The 23,496-nt window shown below is 43.3% G+C and overlaps 1 protein-coding gene across 1 annotated transcript in view; it reads right to left on the bottom strand.

The window, feature by feature from the left end:
• Positions 1 to 23,110, bottom strand: part of LOC149787598 (toll-like receptor 4) — a 43,396-nt gene extending 20,286 nt beyond the window's left edge. The window contains exon 1 of the mRNA XM_089975614.1: positions 22,976 to 23,110. Within this exon, the coding sequence (XP_089831740.1) occupies positions 22,976 to 23,013 (38 nt within the window). The 5' untranslated portion in view covers positions 23,014 to 23,110. The remainder of the gene's footprint in view (positions 1 to 22,975) is intronic.
• Between the last annotated feature and the right edge of the window lie 386 nt (positions 23,111 to 23,496).

Genomic DNA, 23,496 nt, shown 5'->3' with positions numbered 1-23,496 from the left:
ACAATGCGTTTAAACTCGGATCAGTTTTCAAACGGTGATCGTACTCGTGTTCCCATATTTCCACCACTTGGTATCCTTGGTGTTCTAACTGCAATCGCCGCTGAAAACCTCGTACACGTCTTCCATGGTCCGTTGTAAAAACTGATTTTTGGTGCCACGTTGAGGGTAACAGAGCGGACATCCGTGAAATAAGCAACAGTTAAACTCGTACACGATCTTTGGGTTTTCTAAGTCCCAACCATCCATCGAATATGTTCCGATGGTCTTTTCGTCTCCTCCGTTGAGGACGTGCTGAATCCATTTGTCTTCCTTGTCGCGCAAGTAATGTAGCCAGCGAAGGGCTGAGACCGAGTATTGACGTTTGACAAAGTTGTTCAATTGAGGGCTAATGACAGCCAGTGTGTTTGGGGCATGAATCGTTGTCGGTACACTAAGGAACATGCTTTGGTAATGGTGCGGATTCTTTAAAAGGAACAGTTCTCGAAATTTTCCACAGCAACGTCGTCAAATGTCAAATGTCCACGTCGGAACGACAATACTTTAACATTTCTTCCTGAAAGTCGATGGGGTCCGAGGCGTGAGCCTAGTACCAAGCGTAGAGAGCTTCTCGTTGTTCGGTACGCATGTTGTCCGGGTCGCAGTCGTGACCCTCAGGCAAATGGGGTAGAACGGCGTGTTTATTGGCTTCGGTATTGAAAAAGTGTGGAAAGTAGCCTTTGACCATTTCTGTCATTCCAAAGGTTTTAGGCATTCGACTCAAAGGCATGGCAAAGTAGCTCATCGAATCTTTAAACTGTACTTGTCCCACTTGCATGGACGCTGGGTGCCTTGTTCCGTATAGTATCTCAAAAGAAACTCCATCGTATCCCGAGAAATTGTGAGCCATTACTGTGGCATGGCGATGACAATCTCCGTAACGTTTGATGTCCCCTTGGCTCCACGTCTCGTCGATGGGGTCTAAGATCCATTGGGCAAAATCGGATTGCGTGTTCGGTCCCCGAAATATTTTTTCACGTTCCCCAGGAATCTTGCTGCAGTGAGGGTAATAACTAAACATAGGCTCTTGCATGCACTTCTCGCACGCTCGATGAGCCACGCAGAAATTAGGAATGTGAATGCCAGTCTCTTGCATGCATTCAAAATCGAAAAAGATGAAATTCCCTTTCTTCTGGTCATCGTCTTCCTCTTCATGTTTGGAATGGTATTTTTGAATGTAACATTGGTGTTCCAAGTCCACGATTTGGTGACACATATGACATCGTTTCTTTCCTCGACATACGTGAAACTTGGCTGTATTGGTACATATGCCTTGTCCATAAGTAGGGCACAATCTAAGGAGTTGACAAGCACTTTTCTGATATGAACCTTGCGTTTGTAGATGTTGGTAACAGGCTGGACTGACAAAAGTGCGCTGACAAGTAGGTCAATGCACTCGTTTTCGTCCTTTGCCCAGACTGGGTTGAGAGACCAAACATCCTGAGCATTTCGATCCACAATGCTTCCGTTGCTCTCTATTGTTATAGCCATAGTCACATTTCTCACAAGGGACCCCGAGTGGCCGAGTGGTCTAAAGCGCTCTTCGTTACGGATCACTGCCATCTCACCTCTGTCTGCGTGGGTTCGAGTCTCAGATTCGGCTAATGTGGATATGTGAGAAACCTTGCCAGTAGCTTCTCGTGGGTCGGTGGTTCTTTCCGGGATTTTCCTGGGTTCTTCCTCCACCATTAATATTGGCCGCCATGTATAGCCTATCGCGTGCTGAAAAATGGCGTTACACCCTACAACAACAACAACAACATTTCTCACAGTAATAACCCTATCCCAAGAATGCGGTCAGTAGTTAAGTGGGCCACATTAGGGACAATGGGACTTAGCATTAAAAACACCCCTGGGCCACTTTAGGGACAATGGAAATTTAACATGGAGAAAAGCGCTGGGCCACTTTAGGGACAATGGGAATTTAACATAGAGTTTGGGTCTGTCTAGGGACAAGGGAAATTAACATGGGAATAGAGTTTGGGTTTGTCTAGGGACAAGGGGAATTGAATACGGGATATTTTTTTAATTTTTTTTTTTAAAAGTTCTTTTAAATTTAAATTTAAATTTAAATTTAGAAAAGGGGTAAGCAATGGAAAGGCTATCTCTTTTCGAGAAATATGGCTGGCCCTGAAAAGGGCCTTTGGGTTTATGTTAATATTAATATTAACATAGATGGCATCTGTCACATCTTCTTCTTCTTCTTCTTAAACTCCTTCTAACTACCGGTCCATACACAAGTACCCTCTTGAGACATCCTTGTCTTTCTATGTAAACTCTCCTCATCCATTGACTAGTATCTGTCCTATCAACAACAGTCCACTTGGACCTGACATACATGAGCATGTCCGTCCTAAATATCATGGAAGACACAAGGGTGGATGACTCAACTGTGGTCCACATCTTGAAGCGACGAGAATAGGTGAATCAATGCAGTGAACTGCGCTTATTTATAGGTACAGGAAGGATTGAAACGGATTGAATTCATTCACCAATCCGAACACGAGTTACAAAATTCAGTCAGCTCGCATCCAATCCGAAGAGAGCAGTCTGTGACGTCACGTGGTCTATATAGATTCGTTAGCGCTTGTGTGCAGTCAATCTATGCGACAGTGATTCAACATGACGGAAACTCAGAAAACGATCCATTGGGGTGCACCAGCAGGGGAGACTGCCCAAGGGAACCCGGACTTACTTTCAGAAGAGGTACACTGGGATTTTGTGGATTTTCTTACCTCGCAAGAATTTGTTCCAGAACCTTCGTTACCTTCTTCATTACCGCAAGTGGAGAATTTTAGACAGAGACAGAAAGAAGAATTGGAGAAATGTATGCAACGACAAAAGGAAGCGGAACAAGCTTTTCTCATACAGCAACAGCAACAGCAACAAGAAGAGGTAAGAAAAAAACAACAGCAACAACAGCAAGAAGAAGTAGCAGCAAAGAAACAAGAGGGTGAAAATCAAACGGCTACGGTACTGTTGGACATTTTAGCGGAGTTAAGAAGTCTGAAACAAATGTATCAGACTTCTTTATCACGACCGAAGAGAATACGACCTTCCCGAGCTAAACACGCCAACCCTGTGACTAAGCCTGTCGTACCACCCTTAGTGATTTCAATCCAATCATCAGAAGTAGGCCTTGGCCGTGGCAAAGACTTAAGGCAGTTAAAGTTGATTGGTTAAACTCACCCCTACACCAAAATAAAAAGGCCCTTTTCAGGGCCACCCACATTTCTCGAAAAGAAATACAATTTCAATTTGCCAATAACTCAAAAATAAACCCCACCCATTTTACCCTTATAGTACGTGTCTGTGTATTAGTGCGTGAGTGTAGCTTATTATTTTAAAATCAAAACTCAAAGACACTTACCTTATATCATTCATGTATTCTTTTATCCATTTTTTTTACAATCCAATTCACAATTCACCACAGAACACTTTAATTAAAAGTTCATTGACTTCTTCTTTCTCCTTGTTTAGTCTCTCTGTTTTTTGAATTTCTTCACCGTTTTTACCTCATTTTCTTCCCTTCTTCTTTTCTTCTCCTGTTTCTTTGCTTCTTTTAAATAGAATTGTCTTCTTTCTGCCTCTTCTTCCTCTGAAGAATCCCTCTCTTCTTCCGAAGAATCCCTCTCTTCTTCTGAAGAATCCTTCTTTTCTTCTGACTCCTCTTGTTTCTTTTTTGGGCAATCTGGAGACCAATGTCCTTTTTCTTTACAATAATAACAGGTATCTTGACTTTTGTCTCTTTTAGTCCCTGTTTTTGTTCTTTTTTGACGGTCTGGACACTCTGAAGACCAATGCCCTTTCTTCTGACAGATATAGCAAGTATCTTGACTTTTATTTCGAAAGGAAGGAGAGTAGTCCGTCGGCTGGTCTGAAGAGAATTTTCTAATGACCCCTCGCAAAGCTCTGACGAAACGTTCCATCTAGGTAGTCTCTTCCATCGTTGTGCTCGGCTTGAGAGTGAAATGAATAGTGAAAGGACAAGACACACACCCTTTTTATATACACTGGTTTGCCAAGACTATAAATTAGTCTGTGGTGTTTAAACTTGAGTCATTTAACGTTTTGCACTCAAGATGAAACGATCCCATTCATTCGAGAAGAAAGAAGAAGAAGAAAGTAAGAGGCAGAAACGTGATCTATCGCCTCGTACCAGGGCTGAAATCTTGGCACAAATTCATGCCAGTGATTTTGAAGAGGACATGAGTGAACCAGAATCCGAACCCTCTAAACCAAGTTCACCACCCTTAGTCAACCCTGAAAAGTACTATTCCATTCGAGAGACGGAAAAGCGCTCCTTTAGAAAATTTAGAACCACGGCTTACACCTACACGGTGAAGTTTAAAGATTTCAAGGCCGACGTACCCTTGGAGAAAGCAGAAGGGTTTATCACCGAGATGTGGGATTCTTTGCTCACCTCACTAAAGCGACAATGTCAACCCAAAGAAGACGACCGCTTGACACTATCCATAGATCACGACGGTTTGAAATCCCCTGTTTGGATCGAGTTTAGCAGACCCGCAGAACTAACCCCTTCCAAAGTCATGGACAAGATTCAACACGTACAACAATCTAATGACCAGTTTGACATCACCGATGGTAAAGCCACACTGAAAATGGCTCACGTCTCTCTTCCTCAAGGGACAGGACGCAAAAAGATGTTATTGGTGGACGACCTTCGCAACACCAAAAAGAGTCTCGTCCGAATTAACAACCCTCAAGACCAGATGTGCTTAGCCCGTGCCATCGTGGTGGGACGAACCTATGCCAACAAGAACGACACGGTAGAATGGAAAAGAACCTGGGAGAACATTCGAAAATCGAACCGAAGCAAACAACGAGACGAAGCAGAACTCCTGTTGCAACAAGCTGGCCTGTCCAAAGACACACCCTGTGGCATTCCTCAGATGCAAAAATTGCAAGATGCCCTAGCTCCACGCTACACCTTGAAAGTGCACCCTCAAGAAATGCGCGGGTCTCTGTTGTTTCGAGGCCAAGACTTTAAGGACGGAAAATACATTCATGTTTATCATCACGATGACCATTTCGATACCATTACCAGTATCACCGGATTCCTGGGATACAGATATTACTGTGAGAAATGTGACTATGGTTATAATAATCGAGAGCAACACAAGCATTGTGGATGGAAATGTCCAGGATGTTTGGCCTCTCCACCCTGTCTGAGCGAAGAACCAGTGCCTTGTTCGACTTGTCTGCGCACGTTTGTCAGCCCTACCTGTTACCAACAACATTTGAAAACACAAGGTTCACAAAAGAAATGTGCTTGTCAACTCCTGAGATTGTGCCCTACGTGTAGACAAGGCATACGCACCAACAATGCCAAGGCACACGTATGTCGAGGAAATAAAAAATGTCACATTTGTCACCACATCGTGGACTTGGAACACGAATGTTACGTGCAAAAATACCAACCCCCACCAGAGAAAGAGGACGGTCACAAGAAGAAAGGCAATTTCATCTTTTTCGATTTCGAATGCATGCAAGAGACTGGCATTCACATCCCTAATTTCTGCGTGGCTCATCGAGCGTGCGAGAAGTGCATTCAAGAACCTATCTTCAGTCATTGCCCTCACTGCAGCAAGATTCCTGGAGGACGTGAAAAAATCTTTCGGGGACCAAACACGTTAGCCGATTTTGCCCAATGGGTCTTAGACCCCATCGACAAGACGTGGAGCCAAGAGGACATCGAACGTTACGGAGATTGTCATCGTCATGCCACGGTGATGGCTCACAATTTCTCCGGATACGATGGACTGTTTCTTTTGAGGTACTATACGGAACATGGCACCGAACGTCCTAAAGTGATTTTGAACGGAGCCAAAATCATTTTCATGCAAGTGGGACAAGTACAGTTTAAAGATTCGATGAGTTACTTGGCCATGCCTTTGAGCCGAATGCCTAAAACGTTTGGAATGACAGAAATGGCTAAAGGGTACTTTCCACACTTTTTCAATACGGAAGCCAATCAACATGCTGTTCTACCCCATTTGCCTGAGGCTCACTATTACGACCCCGACAACATGCGTACCGAACAACGAGAAGCTTTCTACGCTTGGTACCAAGCTCACGCCTCGGACCCTTTCGACTTTCAGGAAGAAATGTTAAAGTATTGTCGTTCCGACGTGGACATTTTACGGCGTTGCTGTGGAAAATTTCGAGAACTGTTCATGGAACACGGAGGGGTGGATCCTTTGAAAGAAGCTTGCACCATTGCCAAAGCGTGTTCCTTAGTGTACCGCCAACGATTCATGCCTGAAAACACCGTGGCTGTCATCAGTCCTCAAACGACCCACTATGTCAAGCGTCAATACTCGGTCAAAGCCCTACGTTGGTTACATTACTTGTGCGACAAGGAAGACAAATGGATTCAGCATGCCCGCAAGGGAGGAGGCGAAAAGACCATCGGAACGTATTCGGTAGATGGCTGGGACTTAGCAAACCCCAAGATCGTGTACGAGTTTAACGGTTGCTTATTTCACGGATGTCCCGTTTGTTACCCCGACCGTGGCACTAAAAATCAGTTTTTGCAACGAACCATGGAAGACTTGTACCAGGCCACTTGTCATCGACGCCTAAAGTTAGAACAGGAAGGATACCAAGTGGTGGAAATGTGGGAACACGAGTACGATCACCGTTTGAAAACCGATCCCGAGTTTAAACGCCTCGTGGAAAGTTACCAGTTCATGGACCCGCTGAACCCGAGAGATAGTTTGTACGGAGGAAGGACCAATGCCACCTGTTTGCTGTACCAAGCCGACGAAGAGAAAGGAGAAGAAATCAAATACTTGGACGTATGTTCGCTGTATCCCTACGTGTGCAAATATTGTCGCTTTCCTGTAGGGCACCCGCAATTGTTCACGGAACACATCGACCTGAAAAACATTCGACAATACGAAGGCTTGATCAAGTGTAAAGTTTTGCCTCCCACGAACCTATACCATCCCGTCTTACCTCACCATTGTCAAGGCAAACTGATGTTTCCCTTGTGCCGTACTTGTGCCGAAACGTGCAACCAGGACCAACCTTGCCATCACAGCCAGGAAGAACGTGCCTTGACGGGAACCTGGGTCAGCGTGGAATTGTTCAAAGCTCTGGACATGGGATACCAACTGTTAGAAGTGTACGAAATTTGCCACTTTCCCAAGACACAACAGTTCCACAAGGGTGACCCTACTCAGAAAGGCATTTTCGCCGACTACATGGATGCCTTTTTGAAACTGAAACAAGAAGCCAGAGGCTATCCTTCCTGGTGTCACACTCCCGAAGACCAAATACAATTCAAAGAGAAATACTACGCACAAGAAGGCATCTCTTTAGACCACATCGAAAAAAACGAAGGCAGGCGATCGTTTGCCAAAGTGATGTTAAATTGCTTGTGGGGTAAAATGGCACAACGACCGTGTTTACCCAAGACGGAATATTTGACAGAACCTTCCCGCTACTTCCAGATGATTCACGACAAAACCAAATACATGAAACACGTGGACGTCGTTAAAGAGGATTTGATCTTGGTCAATTACGAAGAAGATCTGGACTTTGTACAAGACGACCCTTTTGGAAACGTCATCATTGCGGCTTACGTGACAGCTCATGCTCGCTTAAAATTGTACGAAGCTTTAGAACTGTTAGGGGAACGCGTCCTGTACTTTGACACGGACAGTTGCATTTACATCCATCACCCGAGTCAACAGCACCCTAACATCGAAGGAGACCGTTTAGGAGCCTGGACAGACGAGCATCCCGACGACAAGATTCTAAGTTTCGTCAGTGGCGGTCCCAAAAATTACGGCTATGAATACCGGGACAAACAAGGAGAAGTGCACACGCAGTGCAAAGTGAAAGGACTGACTCTGAATCATCGTACCAGTCGAGTGGTCAACTTTGGGGTATTGAAAGAAGCCTTGCAATCGGGAGAGGATGGAAACTTTAAAGTGACCACCTATCAACCGAACAAGATTGTACGTTTACCCACTCACCACATCGTCAGTCGACCCTTGGAAAAAGTCTATCAAATTGTATACCAGAAGCGAGTGCGACTTCCCAATCACTTCACCTTAACGTACGGTCACGTTGGTATTGGTAAGTATATGAAAAGGAACCCTAGGCAAGATCGATAGTTCATTGTTCATTGAAGTAACTTACCATGTCGTTGACGAAGAAGAAACCAGATTGGTTAGGAGTCAAATGTTGGACATCACCGAGACCAGGGTTTTGAGGCTTGGACACAAGAGGTGGCCCAGTATGCACGAGAGTTATTCAAGGAAAAAAGTTACTTTTCAACCTGTGTTAGTGACGGTGCCAGAAGAACCCGTCACCCAGGACAGGACTGTCGTGGACAGGCCTGAAAGACCCTTTCGGGAGGACACTTGTGTGACCTTACCCCTACTATAGAACTGGTTAGAACTTTACCCAAAACATGTTGTACAGACACTTGTGTTTATTCCACGTTCATGGTTATCATGTGCCTTTTATTCTTGTACTTAAGCCTTTGGCTTTTATGCATTTTTGTCTTTCGTATTCATGTTTGAAACATTCAATAAACGTGTTCTGAAAAAGTATATAAACTCTTGTCTTGTTTGTTTTTCGTGTCACAAGTGACATTTCTCACACCATGGCTACCTCTGCTGTCTCTGCTCCCTCTTCCTCTACTGTCAAAGTCATCGACGAACACTTAGATCGTGCCAGTTGGGAGGCTTTGTATCTTCGCCATCCCTTTAACATGCTCATTGCTGGACCTAGCGGTTCAGGCAAAACCGAATTCGTCAAACGTTTGATCGAACATAAACATCATTTGATCGATCGATCGACCCCCTCAACGAATAGTGTGGTGTTACAAAGAGTGGCAATCGGCGTACAGCCTCTTGCGAGAAAGTCAAGGCGATTCCATCGTGTTTGTGGAAGGCATTCCTAAAGAAGACGATGGCATCGTCTCTGACTCCCGTCTAACCCATTTGGTCATTTTCGACGACATGTTAGGAGAAGACGAAGAAGAAATTAAACTGTGGTTCACGCGCAAAGGGCATCACCGTAATGCCAGTGTCGTTTACATCACCCAAAATTTGTTTCAACAAAGTAAAGCCTATCGCACCATCAGTCTCAATGCGCATTACGTGGTCTTGTTTAAAAGCCCTCGAGATAAATCGCAAGTGCAAGTCTTAGCCAAACAGTTAGGAACGCCTTGGCTGACTCAGGCGTACGACGATGACACGCCTATTTACTCGTCGATTTGAAACCTACGACTCCTGAGGATTTGCGATTTCGTACCCACTTGTTTCACCACTGGTGCCAAGACGGAGGGCCTGTCCTGTACACGTCTCCGTCCTCGACTTCATTTCACTCCACATAAAAAATCTGTAAAAACCTCAGACCCTTTTTCGTCTGTCTCACTCTCAGTGCGAACATGACGTCCCTTCAGTCGCATCTTCCCGTCAAATTGATTCGTGCCTTGTATGGCATCAGTCGAGAAAAAGATCCACAAACACGAGCTCGTGTCTTAGAAGCTAGTCTTAAAGAAGTCTTACGATGGTTCACGGTGACGGCACGTAAATTACTCCAAGGAATCATTCAGATTCCTCATCAAACCAAACGCTTTTTCGATCGAAACAAAGTCGCTTTGGTCCAACTGGCCGATCCCCGCATCGACACTCAAACCAAAAAACAAATCATTTTGAAACCTGGAGGGAGCGGTACTCTAGGAGGGGTCATCATTCGCTCACTCTTAAGATGGGATCCTAATACCCCCAAAGTTATCCCCAAGACAAAAGTCCAAAGAAGCCCCAAGAAGAAAAAGACCAGGTCCCCAAGGAGAACTTCTCCAGTGGCAGGACCCTCCTCTGACCAGACACCACCACCACCCCGGAAAAAGAAAAGAAGCCCCCAGAAAAAGAAAAGTCCACAGAAAACTAGTCGCAAGAGAGGCACTTCGGCCAGGACGCAACCTTACACTCGCAAACCACGACCTGCCACGGCGGTGACTGCGTCTCAGGCAGCTTCACGTTTGTCCACTTCTCCGTTAATGACACCCAGAACTGAAGAGTACTTGGAGACGTTGATCACACCAAGAACTTCTCCGTTGATGACCCCCAAAAGAACTTCCCCAGTAGCAGGACCTTCCAATTTAGTGGCAGTGGCTGCTGCTCACAAAGTACCTTCTCCCAAAATCAAAGTTCAAGAAAGATCGGGCATGTTACAAAGTTTACTGGATTTGTCCAAGCAAGAACTGGCTCGATTTAGTCCGTTACGTACCCCTGCACGACGTGTCATGCCTGTCCTCAAACTGATACGACGTAAAGACAATCAGTGGCGACGCGTTCCAGTATAAAAAAGTCCTGTGACCAAGTCGGGTATCAGTGTTTTTTTGGTGCTCCTGAAGACTCAAAGATGTCACCCTCCAGAAAACCCCAAGGAAAGAAAAGGAAAGGACTGCCACCACGTTTAGCCAAACATGGGGACATGTTATCTGTCCTGTCCAAAGCTTCTCCACCCCTACGAAAAAAACTCATTCAAACAGCCTCCAAAGAGGTCATCGATACCGTGTGCGAATGTTGTTTGAACGTTTTGAAAGGCACGATCCCTTTGTCCAAACACCAGAAACAATGCTTAGGCAAACATAGTCACGTTCTTCGCCAAATGGTTCAAAAGAAAATTCCCATTCGTCAAAAAAAGAAGATGTTAGTGCAACGTGGAGGTATTTTACCTCTCTTGTTAGGCCCCATACTGAAAGGAGTCTTGGGAACCATGTTGGGAGGACTGGTGGGAGCAAGATAAAAAGGCCTCGGAAGTTCCAAGATCTCAGAATCGACCCCTGACAACCCCATGGAAGGACGAAAACTAGCTTTAGTGCCTTACAAACGATGGATGGAATACCATCGGTGGCAAGAACAACACACCCCGCATTTACCTCCCAATCCCCATTTGAGCGAGATGTCCCAGTTACAACACGAATTGCAGTCCTTGATGGATCGCCACGATTTGTCCGAAACAGAAAAATCGCAAAAGTACGGTCAACTCTTGCAACGACTGCAACTCTTTCACCAGAAAGCTTTAGACGAAACAGCTCTACCCACTCTGAAAGATTTTAAGACCTTGATGAAAAGTCCAGCACCATCACCAGTACCAGTACCAGTACCAGTACCACCAGTACCCGTGACCAAGACAGAAAAAGGAGAAGAAGAGGAAGGGTTTCAAACTCCACCAGAAAAAGTACGTAAGTTAACAACACCACCTACCTCCAGAATTGGATGGATTAAAAAGATGATGGCCACCCCTTCTTCATCACAAGAGAAAAAGAAAATGAAGACAGAAGTGAAGACAGAAGTGAAACAAGAACCGATATCCCCCGCTCAGACATTCTTCTCCTCTTCGACACCTATTGCTGGCCGCACACGCAAAGCATTGCAATCCAAGAAAATACCCCAAGAGAAAAAGAGTAGCATCCTCCAAGAGTGGGTGTCTTATTAACACACCAACCAACACAAAAAAATGGAAAAAGTCTTAGCCAGCATTTACTACGATCCCTCCCATCCTGCAGGTTACGCAGGAGTTCAAAAATTGTATCGTGCTGCCAAAACGCGACTGAAAAGTCTCGGTTTACCTCAAGTGCAACGATGGTTACAAGAACAAGCTACCTACACTTTACACAAACCCATTCGACGCAAGTTTGCCAGAAGTCGCACCCGAGTGGAAGGCATCGATCATCAATGGCAAGCCGATTTAGCCGATGTCTCTCATTTGGCCAGCTACAATCGTGGCTACAAATATTTATTTTGTGTCATCGACGTCTTTTCCAAATTTGCCTGGGTCGTGCCCTTGACTTCCAAATCGAGCAGCGAGTTAGTGCGAGCCCTGCAACGGGTGTTGAAACAAAGCGGTCGTCACCCTCTTCGATGGCAAACGGACAAAGGCACCGAATTTCTGAACCAAGCTTTCCAAAAAGAATTAAAGAAACGTGACATTCATTTTTTTACCACCGAGAATCCCGAAACCAAAGCCAGCATCGTGGAACGTTTTCAACGCACTTTGAAAGAACGCATGTGCAAATATTTTACGCATCACCACACTCTGAAGTACATCGACATCTTACCGCACCTGGTGCAAGCGTACAACCAATCTTACCATCGAAGCATCGGACGTGCCCCGCAAGACGTGACTCCCGAGAACGAAGTGTTGGTGTTTGAGCGTCTGTTTGGTACATCCCCGACGAGGGGTGTCCCCGAGAAAAGTGGAATGTTGGTCGTAGGAGATTGGGTGCGCATTGACAAAACCAAACGCACTTTCGACAAAGGTTACTTACCTAACTGGACGACCGAATTGTTTCGCGTCACTGGACGAGTGCATGGCCGTCATCCTACCGTCTATAAATTGGAAGACATGAACGGAGAAGTGCTCAAAGGAACGTTTTATTTGCCCGAGTTACAACGTGTCACCAAAAAAGAAGACGACGTGTACGACATCGAAAGCATTCTCGAACGCAGAACCCGTAAAGTGGGCAAACGACGTGTCAAAGAAGTCAAAGTACGTTGGAAAGGATATCCACCCAGTTTCGATTCTTGGATCGACGCTTCGCAAGTCATCGACTATAAAAAGAAGTGACCATCATGCCCTTTCACACAGCAGACGCAGCTACGTCGACCACTCCTCCTTCACCTAGTTCTTCTGTGCAAGATTTACAAAAACAACCCTTGTGGGTGTGGTGTGGAGAACGTGTGCCTAAAACGCAAATCGTCTTTTTCTGCCAAATCTTCGTGGTGTATTGTGTCATCGGGGCAGCCATTGCCAATTTGAGTTTGCAACAAGGAGACAAACAATTGTGGACCATTTTATTGAGCAGTTGCATCGATTACCTGCTTCCCAATCCCTCCCTGAAATTCTCCTCGAACTTGAACAACGGGAACCTTGTGTCCAGTGCCAGTGCCAGTCACCACTTCAATCACAACCAGAACCCCATTTTAGACGGAGACACGCCTCTGACGTCCAGTAACCCCTCGGACAGCCACAGAACTCTGGAATTATGAGTCACCAAAACCAATTTTACTTAACTTTACCCAGTGACAGTTCCATGGAGGAGTTTCCCAAGAACACGTTGTGCTGTTACACGGCCAAATTACCTCAGGCCATCCAGTTAGATCACGAAGCCCATTGGGAAGTGGCTTTAGTAGAAATGATTCACCCGACCCAAGTCCTCAATGTCCTTCCCAATCAAAATTTTTTTGATGTGGAAGTTCATGACGAGCAAATGCAGCAGTGGATGGATAGCAATGTCAAATATGACAAGAAAACCCGTACACAAAAGTACACCACCTATCACTTGTTCATTCCCCCAGGCTATTATTTTAGTGGTCAACATTTGGTCAGCACCATAACCTCCAGGTTTAATGTCGTGTTTCTGAAAGCTTTGGAGCATGTCAACAAAAATGTCACCATGGAGTACCACAAAGCAGCTCGTCGCTTCTTGATGAAATTTGAACGGAGTAAAATCCTGTCCATTTTATTTTGTCCTGAATTGTATGACATGTAGGGCGGAGACATGGACATGAGAAAGACCATGATCAAGAAAAACGAATTACCCATCGTTTACGACAACGAGTCTTTTAGCAAGTTATTTCGTGCCCCGGTAGAACTGAACCAAGGACTGAATTTGATGTTCGTGTATTCCGATGTGGTGGAGTACAACGTGGTGGGACACACCTCCGTACCGTTACTGCGTGTCATTCCTTTCAAAGTTGATTCTGCTACGAACACTGACGAGGAAGGTGGAAACACTTACCACGTCCACCGCGAATTTGTACATCCTCACTATTTGCCGGTCAGCAAGTCGTATTTGGACACGGTCAACATTGCTATAAAAGGAGATTTGGGACAAAATATTCCATTCACCAAAGGAAAAGTCACGGTGAAACTCCATTTTCGAAAACGGTTCTCTCACGACTCTTAAGTCATATATCCAGTGTACCGAGGGGTTGCTCGACAGCGAGGACACGGCTTAGGAGACATGTTAAAATCGGCCTTTCGTTCGGTGGCCCCGGTGTTGAAACCGATGGTGACACGCGGATTGCACGCCTTGAAAGATGCGGCACTGACGCAAGGCAAAGAATTTCTCCAAAATGTCATCATCGACAAACAAAACCCTAAAGAAGCCTTCATGAGGGCAGGCAAAAATGTCTTGCTGCAAACGGGCAAAGACATTTTAGGCCAACGAGAAACACCTATAAATGCCCTGCACGCTACCGAGTCAGGCATTCAGCAAGGACAAGGCAGAAAGAGACGACGAAGAAAATACCCTTTCACCAGACTTCAAGCGAGAAAGACCAAGAAAAGAAGAACCGTTCGAGACTTAGACGTTTTCGATTATTGAGAAAAGAGACAAAAAAAAAATGATGCACCGAGAATCTTGCGCTTGTTCCAAGACGGAACTGGATCTGTTTGCCATGCCCCCTACCATGATGACCATGCAAGAATCCCAGTGGGTAGAATTTCACCCCGTCTCCTCACTGACCGATTCCGCTCCCATCGAGTTTGAAATCAAAGGACAGCCCGAAGATTACATCGATCTGAATAGCAGTTACTTGTACCTGAAAGTCAAAATTCTAGATAAGACTGGAGGTGCTATAGACGATGAAGCAGTAGCTCCCGTCAACAATTTCATGCATTCCTTGTTCAGTGGAGTGGACTTGTACTTGAATAACAAACTGGTCAATAGCAGCATGGATACTACCCTTATCGTGCCTACCTGGAAAATCTCTTGACGTACGGAATAGATGCCAAGAACACTCATCTCAATGCCTGTGTGGTATGGGAAGCTGACGAACCTACCAAGTTTGAAATATTGGAAACTGATGAAAAGAAAGACAACAATGATGGATTTGTAGAACGAAGAAAGAGAATCACGGGAGCCGACACAAGTTTAGAACTGATGGATCGTTTGCATTTGGACATGTTGTTGCAAGAAAAGTATTTGCTGAACGGGGTGGATGTCCGCCTGAGACTGAATCGTAGCAGTGCCGCTTTCCATTTGATGGCTGATAGTGACGGTTACAAAACCAAAATCCTAGAAGCCAGACTCTACGTACGCCGTGTGGAAGTGTTACCTAAAGTGGGAAACGACATCAGTCAGACGTTGAGCAGAACGATCGCCAAGTATCCCATACGACGCGTGGAAGTGAAAACCTTCACCATTCCCAAGGGACAGCGATCCATGATCGAAGATCATCTGTTCCAAGGACAGTTACCCAAACGTTTGATCGTTGGTATCGTCGAGAATACAGCCTTCAACGGAGCGGCCGAAAAAAATCCTTTCTACTTTCAACACTTTGGCGTGTCCAAAATCGAAGTCAGTCGCGATGGCAAGACCTTGTGTACCCGACCTTTCGAACCTGACTTTACCAAGAAGAATTACTTGAGATCGTACTTGTCCCTGTACGAAGCCACCGGACAGTTAGGAACCAATACCAGTCACGGTATTACGTACGAGGATTATGCAGGAGGCTACGCTTTGTGGGCTTTCGATTTCACTCCAGACCAAGGCAGCGACGAGGGACATTTCCACCCTATAAAATCCGGCCAGATTCGTGTGGAAATTCAGTTTAAAGACCGAGACCCTGGTGAAACGGTGAACGTCATCCTGTATGCAGAATTCGATAATACGATAGAAATCAACAGTTTGAGAGAAGTCATCCTAGATTACTAGAAACCATGGAAGACTGTTATCCCTCTTTACCTAGTGGAGAAACTTTAAAGATGGAATGTGATGAGACTGTGGAAAAAAATGTTGTGTTTTGAAAAAAATTGTTTGATGTTATGATGTTGGATTATTGTTAAAAATGTTAGAGTTGTTGTTTAGTGTTAAGTGATTTTTGAATAAAAAATGTTGTGTTTTGAAAAAAATGCCTTTGTCTTTTGTTTAGCTATAAGAATGGTGGATTGATGCTCTTTCATTTCTTACTATCCCTCTCATGACACTCACTAAACGTTGCGACTCAAAAACCGTGTGGGGATGTTTTCCTCCACGTCCGCGCTTTGACTTTAAGAACCGGGTTGTTTCCAGTCTAACCATCCATTGTCGACTCATCCTCCTAAGAAGATGTGCTCCAAACTAGCTAAACTCAACGAAGCCTACGTGAATTTGCATAGGGTCAGACACAGTCTGATACCGAAGCCAGAAGAAATAGAGAATGTGAGAATGTTAAAAGTCACTGAAGACCTGATAGAAGAGCTCTTCAGAGAAGAAATGAACAGGGAGAAAGAAGAATGGACAGAGAAGTACAGACTTCAGAGACAGCAGCAACAGCAGCAACAACAACAACAACAACAGCAGCAGCAGCAGCAACCTGAACCTGACAGAGGCTTTGTCGATTGCCATATCGACACCAAAGAGTTCTTCTTTTCTTTCCGAAGAAGCAGACCTATTGCCAGAAAGTCTATCCTCAGAGGACATCGCATTCTTAGAAACTAAAAAAAGAATGCCATAGCAAACAAAAAAAGCAGCCCTTTTCAGGGCTACCCCAATACTCTAGAAAAGAAATAACGATCGATTTGCCAATGTGTGTAGGTAGAGTAGTGTGAAAATAAACACTAACTCTTTTTTAAAAAATGTGAGGGTATGTGTTTGTGTGTTAGTAAGTGCTTAAGTAAGTTGGTATGAATAGTAGATTAAAATCATGTTTTTTTGGTGTTTGAGGTGTATATCTGGAGTTAGATTGGATTGCTTTGCGTATGTGGATAGTCTAATGAAGTGATTTATAAAAAATTTAAAATAGTGATGGGTAGCATAAAAAAGTGAGTGAGTGTTTCTTTTAGGTCCGCGCGTTGTCGTTTTTGGTCATGATGTAGGTAACATCAATTTTATGTTTTTTTAGGGGGATGTTTTCCTTCACGTCCGCGCTTTCACTATAAATTGAAACTCGCTGGGCAGTCTAGCTACCCTTGTTGATTGATCAACACCAAAAATGAACACGAGACTGTCTAAACTGTTGGAACTTCATGTGCATCTGGAATATGCCAGGCTCCTGTTGAATGAACTGGCCGCGGAAGCCATTGTGGAGGAGGGAAGGATAAGAGAGGAGGAGGAAAGAAGAAAAAAAGAAGAGGAGGAGAGAAGATATAAAGAAGAAGAAGAAGAGGAAAGAAGATACAAAGAGGAGGAGAGAAGAAACAAAGAAGAGGAGGAGGAGAAGGAAAAGAAGAGAAGAAGAATAAATTTCAGAATCCCAGAGAGCGAAAATTGGGATTCTGAAGCGACATATCCTGCCTCTGCTCTCTCCCCCAAAAAAGTAAAAAGTAACTGGGGGATAAGATGTGTATGTGGCGCCAGGCCTGGAAGGTGCCACCATTAACCAGGTGTCCATGAAGTTCCAAAAAAACAGCCCTTTTCAGGGCTACCCAATACTCTAGAAAAGAAATAACCATCAATTTGCCAATGTGTAGGTAGAGTAGTGTGAATATAAACACTAACTCTTTTTTAAGATAGTGTGAGGGTATGTGTTTGTGTGTTTGTGTTTGTGTGTTTGTGTTTGTACCCGCTCAGTACGATTGTGTGGATAGTAGATTATGGATTTGTTTATTGTTTCTTAGCGTATGTGTTTGTGTGTTTGTGTTTGTGTGTTTGTGTTTGTACCCGCTCACGTACGATTGTGTGGATAGTAGATTATGGATTTGTTTATTGTTTCTTAGCGTATGTGTTTGTGTGTTTGTGTTTGTGTGTTTGTGTTTGTACCCGCTCACGTACGATTGTGTGGATAGTAGATTATGGATTTGTTTATTGTTTCTTAGCGTATGTGGAGAGTATAGTTTGGGTTTTATTATATGAAATGAAAAAGTAGGGGGATGTTTTCCTTCACGTCCGCGCTTTTCGTATAAGAACCCACAGTATTCGTCGTTCAAACCATTCTACAAAGAATAATCTAGACAAGATGACGCAAGTGACTGATTTATTTAGGCATATCTATTTCTGGATAATAGATGCAGAATATGCTATAGAAAGGATACAAAAGGAATGGGAGTATGAAGATAAAGAACACTTGGTAACCAGTCAAGTCGAACGTATAAAGGCCGCCAGACATATAATAGAAGGAATGATAGAAGATGAAGTCAACAAATCAAGAGGATTTATTGACCCACCTTATGTAAGAGTGGGGAGTTTGAAGGAAGCACTGGATTATGTCATCCAAGTCCGGTGCTTCCTAGAACATATAGTGTATTGGACGGAGTTGTCATATATGAAGAGGGGACTGAACAGGTTGAAAAAAGGAGAAGAAATAATGAAACAAGTGATGACCCAAGAAGTAGAAAACATAAAGGAAAGGTGGACTAAAGAAAGAAAGGAAGAACAGAATAAGAAGAAGAAATTAGAATTCGACCAACTGAATAACAACTGGATGAAAATACAGGCCAAGTTCCGAGCCATGGGTCACCCGGACTGGATACCAGAAACAGAAAAGATAAAGAAGAAAGGAATGATGGACAAAATAAGAGGATGGTGGAAAAAGTTAAGAAGTTAAAAGAAGAAGAAGAAGAAAATACCCAAAGGCCCTTTTCAGGACCAGCCATATTTCTCGAAAAGAGATAGCCTTTCCATTGCCTACCCCTTTTCTAAATTTAAATTTAAATTTAAATTTAAAAAAACTTTTAAAAAAAAAAAAAAATCCCATATTCAATTCCCCTTGTCCCTAGACAAACCCAAACTCTATTCCCATGTTAATTTCCCTTGTCCCTAGACAGACCCAAACTCTATGTTAAATTCCCATTGTCCCTAAAGTGGCCCAGCGTTTTTCTCCATGTTAAATTTCCATTGTCCCTAAAGTGGCCCAGGGGTGTTTTTAATGCTAAGTCCCATTGTCCCTAATGTGGCCCACTTAACTACTGCGGTGATACTGGTAATGGCATGGAAATGTTCATGATAATGATAGACGTGAACGTATTTTCCATCTTTAAAATGTCGGCCTCGAAACAACAGAGGCCCGCGCACTTCATGAGAGTGCACTTTCAAATTGTAACGTGCAGCTAGGGCATCTTGCAATTTTTGCATCTCAGGAATGCCACAGGGTGGGTCTTTGGACAGACCGGCTTATTGTAACAGGAGTTCTGCTTCATTTCGTTGTTTGGCTCGGTTCGATTTTTGGATTATTTGCGAAGCTCTTTTCTGTTCTGCCGTGTCGTTATTGTCGGTATACGTTCGTCCCACCACGATGGCACGGGCTACACACGTCTGGTCTTGAGGGTTGTTAATTCGGACGAGACTCTTTTTGGTGCACCAATAACACCATTTTGCTTTCTGTCCCTGGAGGAAGAGATACGTGGGTCATGAACAGTATCGCTTTTCCATCGGTGATGTGAAACTTTTCGTTGGATTGTTGCACGTGTTGAATCTTGTCGATGACTTTGAAAGGTGTCAGCCCTGATGGGCTGCTAAACTCGATCCAAACGGGAGACTTCAAGCTGTCGTGATGAATGGAAAGTCTCAAGCGATCGTCATCTTTGGCTTGACATTGTCGTTTCAGTGTGGTTAACAAAGAATCCCACACCTCGTTGATGAAGCCCTCTGCTCTCTCCAGTGGTACATTGCACTTGAAATCTTTAAACTTCACCGTGTACGTGTAAGCCGTAGTTCTAAATTTTCTAGAGGAGCGCTTTTCCGTCTTTCGTATGTGATTGTAGTTTTCAGGGGTTACTAATGGTGGTGAACTTTGGTTGCATGTAGACTCTCTAGGTCTTGATTCTGACTCACTCATGTCGTCTTCAAAATCACTGGCATGAATTTGTGCCAAAACTTCAGCTACTGTACGAGGCGATAAATCACGTTTTTGCCCCTTACTCTCTTCTCCTTTCATTGCGAAATGATGCGATCGTTTCATCTTGATTGCAAAAGTCAAATGACAAAATTTAAATGCTATAGGTCACTTTATATCCATGTCAGACCAACGTGTATAAAGGGTGTATGTCTTCCTTCCAATATTCGTTTCACTCTCAAACCGAGCAGAACGATGGAGGATCCCACACGGATTGAACTTCTGATCAGAGCTTTGCGAGGTGTCATAAGAAATTTTTCTTCAGAAAAGCCGACAGACTACTCACACTCCTTTCGAGATAAAAGTCAAGATAATTGCTATATCTCTAAGATGAAAGGGCATTGCTCTTCGGATTGTCCGGAATTTCAGAAAAGAAACACAGGTGCTAGAAAAGATAAAAGTCAAGATACCTTTATCATTGTCAAGAATAAGGACATTGGTCTTCAGAATGCCTTAAGAAACAACAGGAGTAAGAAGAAGAGAGGTGTTACGAACAGAAAGAAGAAGATGTACACTCCCCAGAGGAAGAACCCAGATACGTTTCGAAAGAGAAAAATGAGAAGACAAGAAGATGAGGAGAAAGTGAGGAAGAAGTGGAGGAAAACCTGTGACATTGAATAAAATGGGAAAACAGAGAGTGAAAAAGGGCACAGAAGAAGTCCAAGAACTTTTAAACGTGTTGTGAATTGGATTGTAAAATTTGTACCAGAATAGACCAGACAGAAAACGTAAGTGACTCTTGGTTTTCAATTTTAGAATAAGAACCTACACTCACTCACTCACTCACTCAAACATTCACACACGTACATTATTGGGTAAAAAAGGGTTTTTGAGTTTTAATTGATATTGGCAATTGAAATAGCATCTCTTTTCGAGAGAGGTGTATGGCCCTGAAAAGGACCGTTGTGTGTTTGTTTGTTTAAAAAAATAAACTCAGGAACGGGACGTAATCATCTTTAACTGCCTTAAGCTTTTGCCACGGTCAAGGCCTACTTTCTGGACTGGCTCCTATCGATGCTGATTTGGTAGACATTACTAAGGGTGTTATCGCAGGCGTAGTAACAGGGTTGGGTTGTTTAGCTCGGGAAGGTCTTTTTCTCTTGGATCGTAATAAAGAAGTCTGATACATTTGTTTCAGACTCCTTAACTCTGCTAAAATGTCTTAAAGTACAGTTACCGTTTGGCTTTCACTATTCTCCTTCTCTCCTATACCTTGTTTCTTCTCTGCTGCTTCTTTCTGTCGTTTCCTTCTTGCCTCTTCTTCTTCTCGCTGTTGCTGTTAAAGGAAAAAAGCTTGTTCTACTTCCTTCTGCTGCTGTAAAAATTTCTCCAATTCTTCTTTCTGTCTGTGTTTAAAATCCTCGACGTGTGCTAAAGAAGGAGAAGGTGGCGAAGGTACTGGTACCGAAACAAATTCTTGCGAAGAAGAAAGAAAATCAACTAAATCCCAATTAAAATCAACCTCTTCTGGAAGTAGAGCTGTGTTGTCTTTGGTAGCCGCTGCTATTCCATTGTTTCCCGTCTCCACGGCCGGTGCACCCCAATTCATTGTCTTCTTAGGTTCCGTCATGTTTGAAAACTGTGTCGCATGGATTGACTGCGCACAGACGCTAACACATCTATATAGGGAATGTGACGTCACAGTCCGCTCTCTTCGGATTGGAAGACCGACTCCGTATTGTGAATGAATTTTGTAACGCGTGTTTGGATTGGTGAATAAACTCAATCCGCTTCGATCCGCCCTTCCCGTATAAATAACCGCAGTCAGCTGTTCTCGTCACAAGATGTGGACTAACGTAGAATCGTCTACTCTCGTATGTTCAATGCTGTTCCGTATGACTTACCCATGTATGTCAGATCATCATGGACAATTAACAGGATCACGGATACAAGCGTTTGGAAAAAAAAGAACTTTTGTTGAGAGACAAGGCTGTTTGAAAAGGGTCCTTATCTACGGACCAGAAGTCAGAAGAATAATGAGGAAGAGAAGAAGAATTATACGATGCCGTCTATGTTAACGGAATGATGTTAACATAAACCAAAAGGCATTTTTCAGGGCCACTCAGATGCCTCGAAAAGATTAGCTTTCTTGCCTAAAAATTTTTTTTAGTGTGTTGTATAAATGTTAGTCTGTTGTATGTTGTCTGTTGTATGGGTTATATCAAAGTCCTACTCTGTATTCCCTGTGGAAGTCCGCCCAGTGCACAGTACTGTGACGTTACCTCACACGGTTGCAACATTGTTACCCCTCTCGTGAGGTCAGACGCTATACAGGCCCCACTTTCCCTTGTCCATAAACAGTCCCAATATACATCATATATAGATTCTATGTTAATTTCCATTGTCCGTAAACGTTCCCAGGGTGATCTGAACAACCTTGTCCGTAAACAATACCACGATGTTATGTAATGTATTTTCCCATTGTCCGTATCAATATTGTCCGTAAACGTTCACAAGGGGTTCTGTAATGCATTTTCCCATTATGCGTAAAGTATCCCATATTACTACTCAAATGGTATGTCAACGATAAAATTGTTCCAATCTAGAACCATTCATGTGTAGAAAATGGTTGTCTACTTTGAACGAACTTAGGAAATATGTACATTCTGTTAAGTAAATAATTTGCTTCTGTAAGTGTAGAGAAACGCAATAAAATCTCACTGCCTAACCTTCATTGAACTACAATGGTGATGCTAACTGCAACAGAAAAGGTGATAGTGGGTAGGAGTGTATTGAGTGTTGGTGGCGGGTTAATCACCAGAGACTAGTTAGCTGGAGAAGTCTAGATTAATCAACAGCCATTATGCTTATTACACTTAATACATTGATATATTGTTGCGTGGGCTGTTGCTAAGCTTACAGAAATAATTATAATGATGAAAGGCCATTAAAATTCATCACACCCACCCACCCACAAATATATATATATATATATATAGAGAGAGAGAGAGAGAGAGAGAGAGATACACACGCACATACACACACACACACACACACACACACACACACACGAATTTTCTTTCAGACTCCCATTCACTCACAACTAAGTGATGATATAAGATACACATTTACTGTGGAAAAATCAGCTCAAAAAGCATTTCACTTGCTCGGATTTAACAAGTACATACCAAAATTTAAAGCCCATGCAGAAGGTACTTTTATCCATCAAAATCTGTCGTGCACTTGGATGAAAAATGGGTGTCTGGATGAGGTTGAAGTTACCGTTTCAGTCCGTAAGATTTATTTCTAGTTTTTTATCACTTTTGCTGTGTCCTGCAAAAGAAGTAAATAAAAAATAACAAACGTCCCTAGTGGGAACTAAAGTTCTACGTGGAGAAACAATTTTTTTAAATAAAATAAAAGCAAGATAAAACCATTTTCTCCTTTCAACTGCCGAGTGTTTAACCATTTCCGGTAGAATTTATTGCTAACAATGTGTTGAACCCTTTATAAATATGACGATCCATTACAGTGATCAGTTACAGTCAGAATTTTGTGATATTCGTCACGACATCATTAGTAGTAATAATAATATTCATTTTAAAATTTCAATATGACATTTTGGTCAGAAGGAGCAGTGATGGCTTCGATAACAGTGATGTAAATTGAAGTAATCATGATGAAATGGATGAACATGACAATAATAGCT

Source organism: Sinohyriopsis cumingii, chromosome 11 (genome assembly GCF_028554795.1).
Source record: "Sinohyriopsis cumingii isolate HCF-2022 chromosome 11, ASM2855479v2, whole genome shotgun sequence".
In the NCBI taxonomy this organism is placed as follows: domain Eukaryota; kingdom Metazoa; phylum Mollusca; class Bivalvia; order Unionida; family Unionidae; genus Sinohyriopsis; species Sinohyriopsis cumingii.
This window is presented reverse-complemented; position numbering and strand designations above follow the sequence as displayed.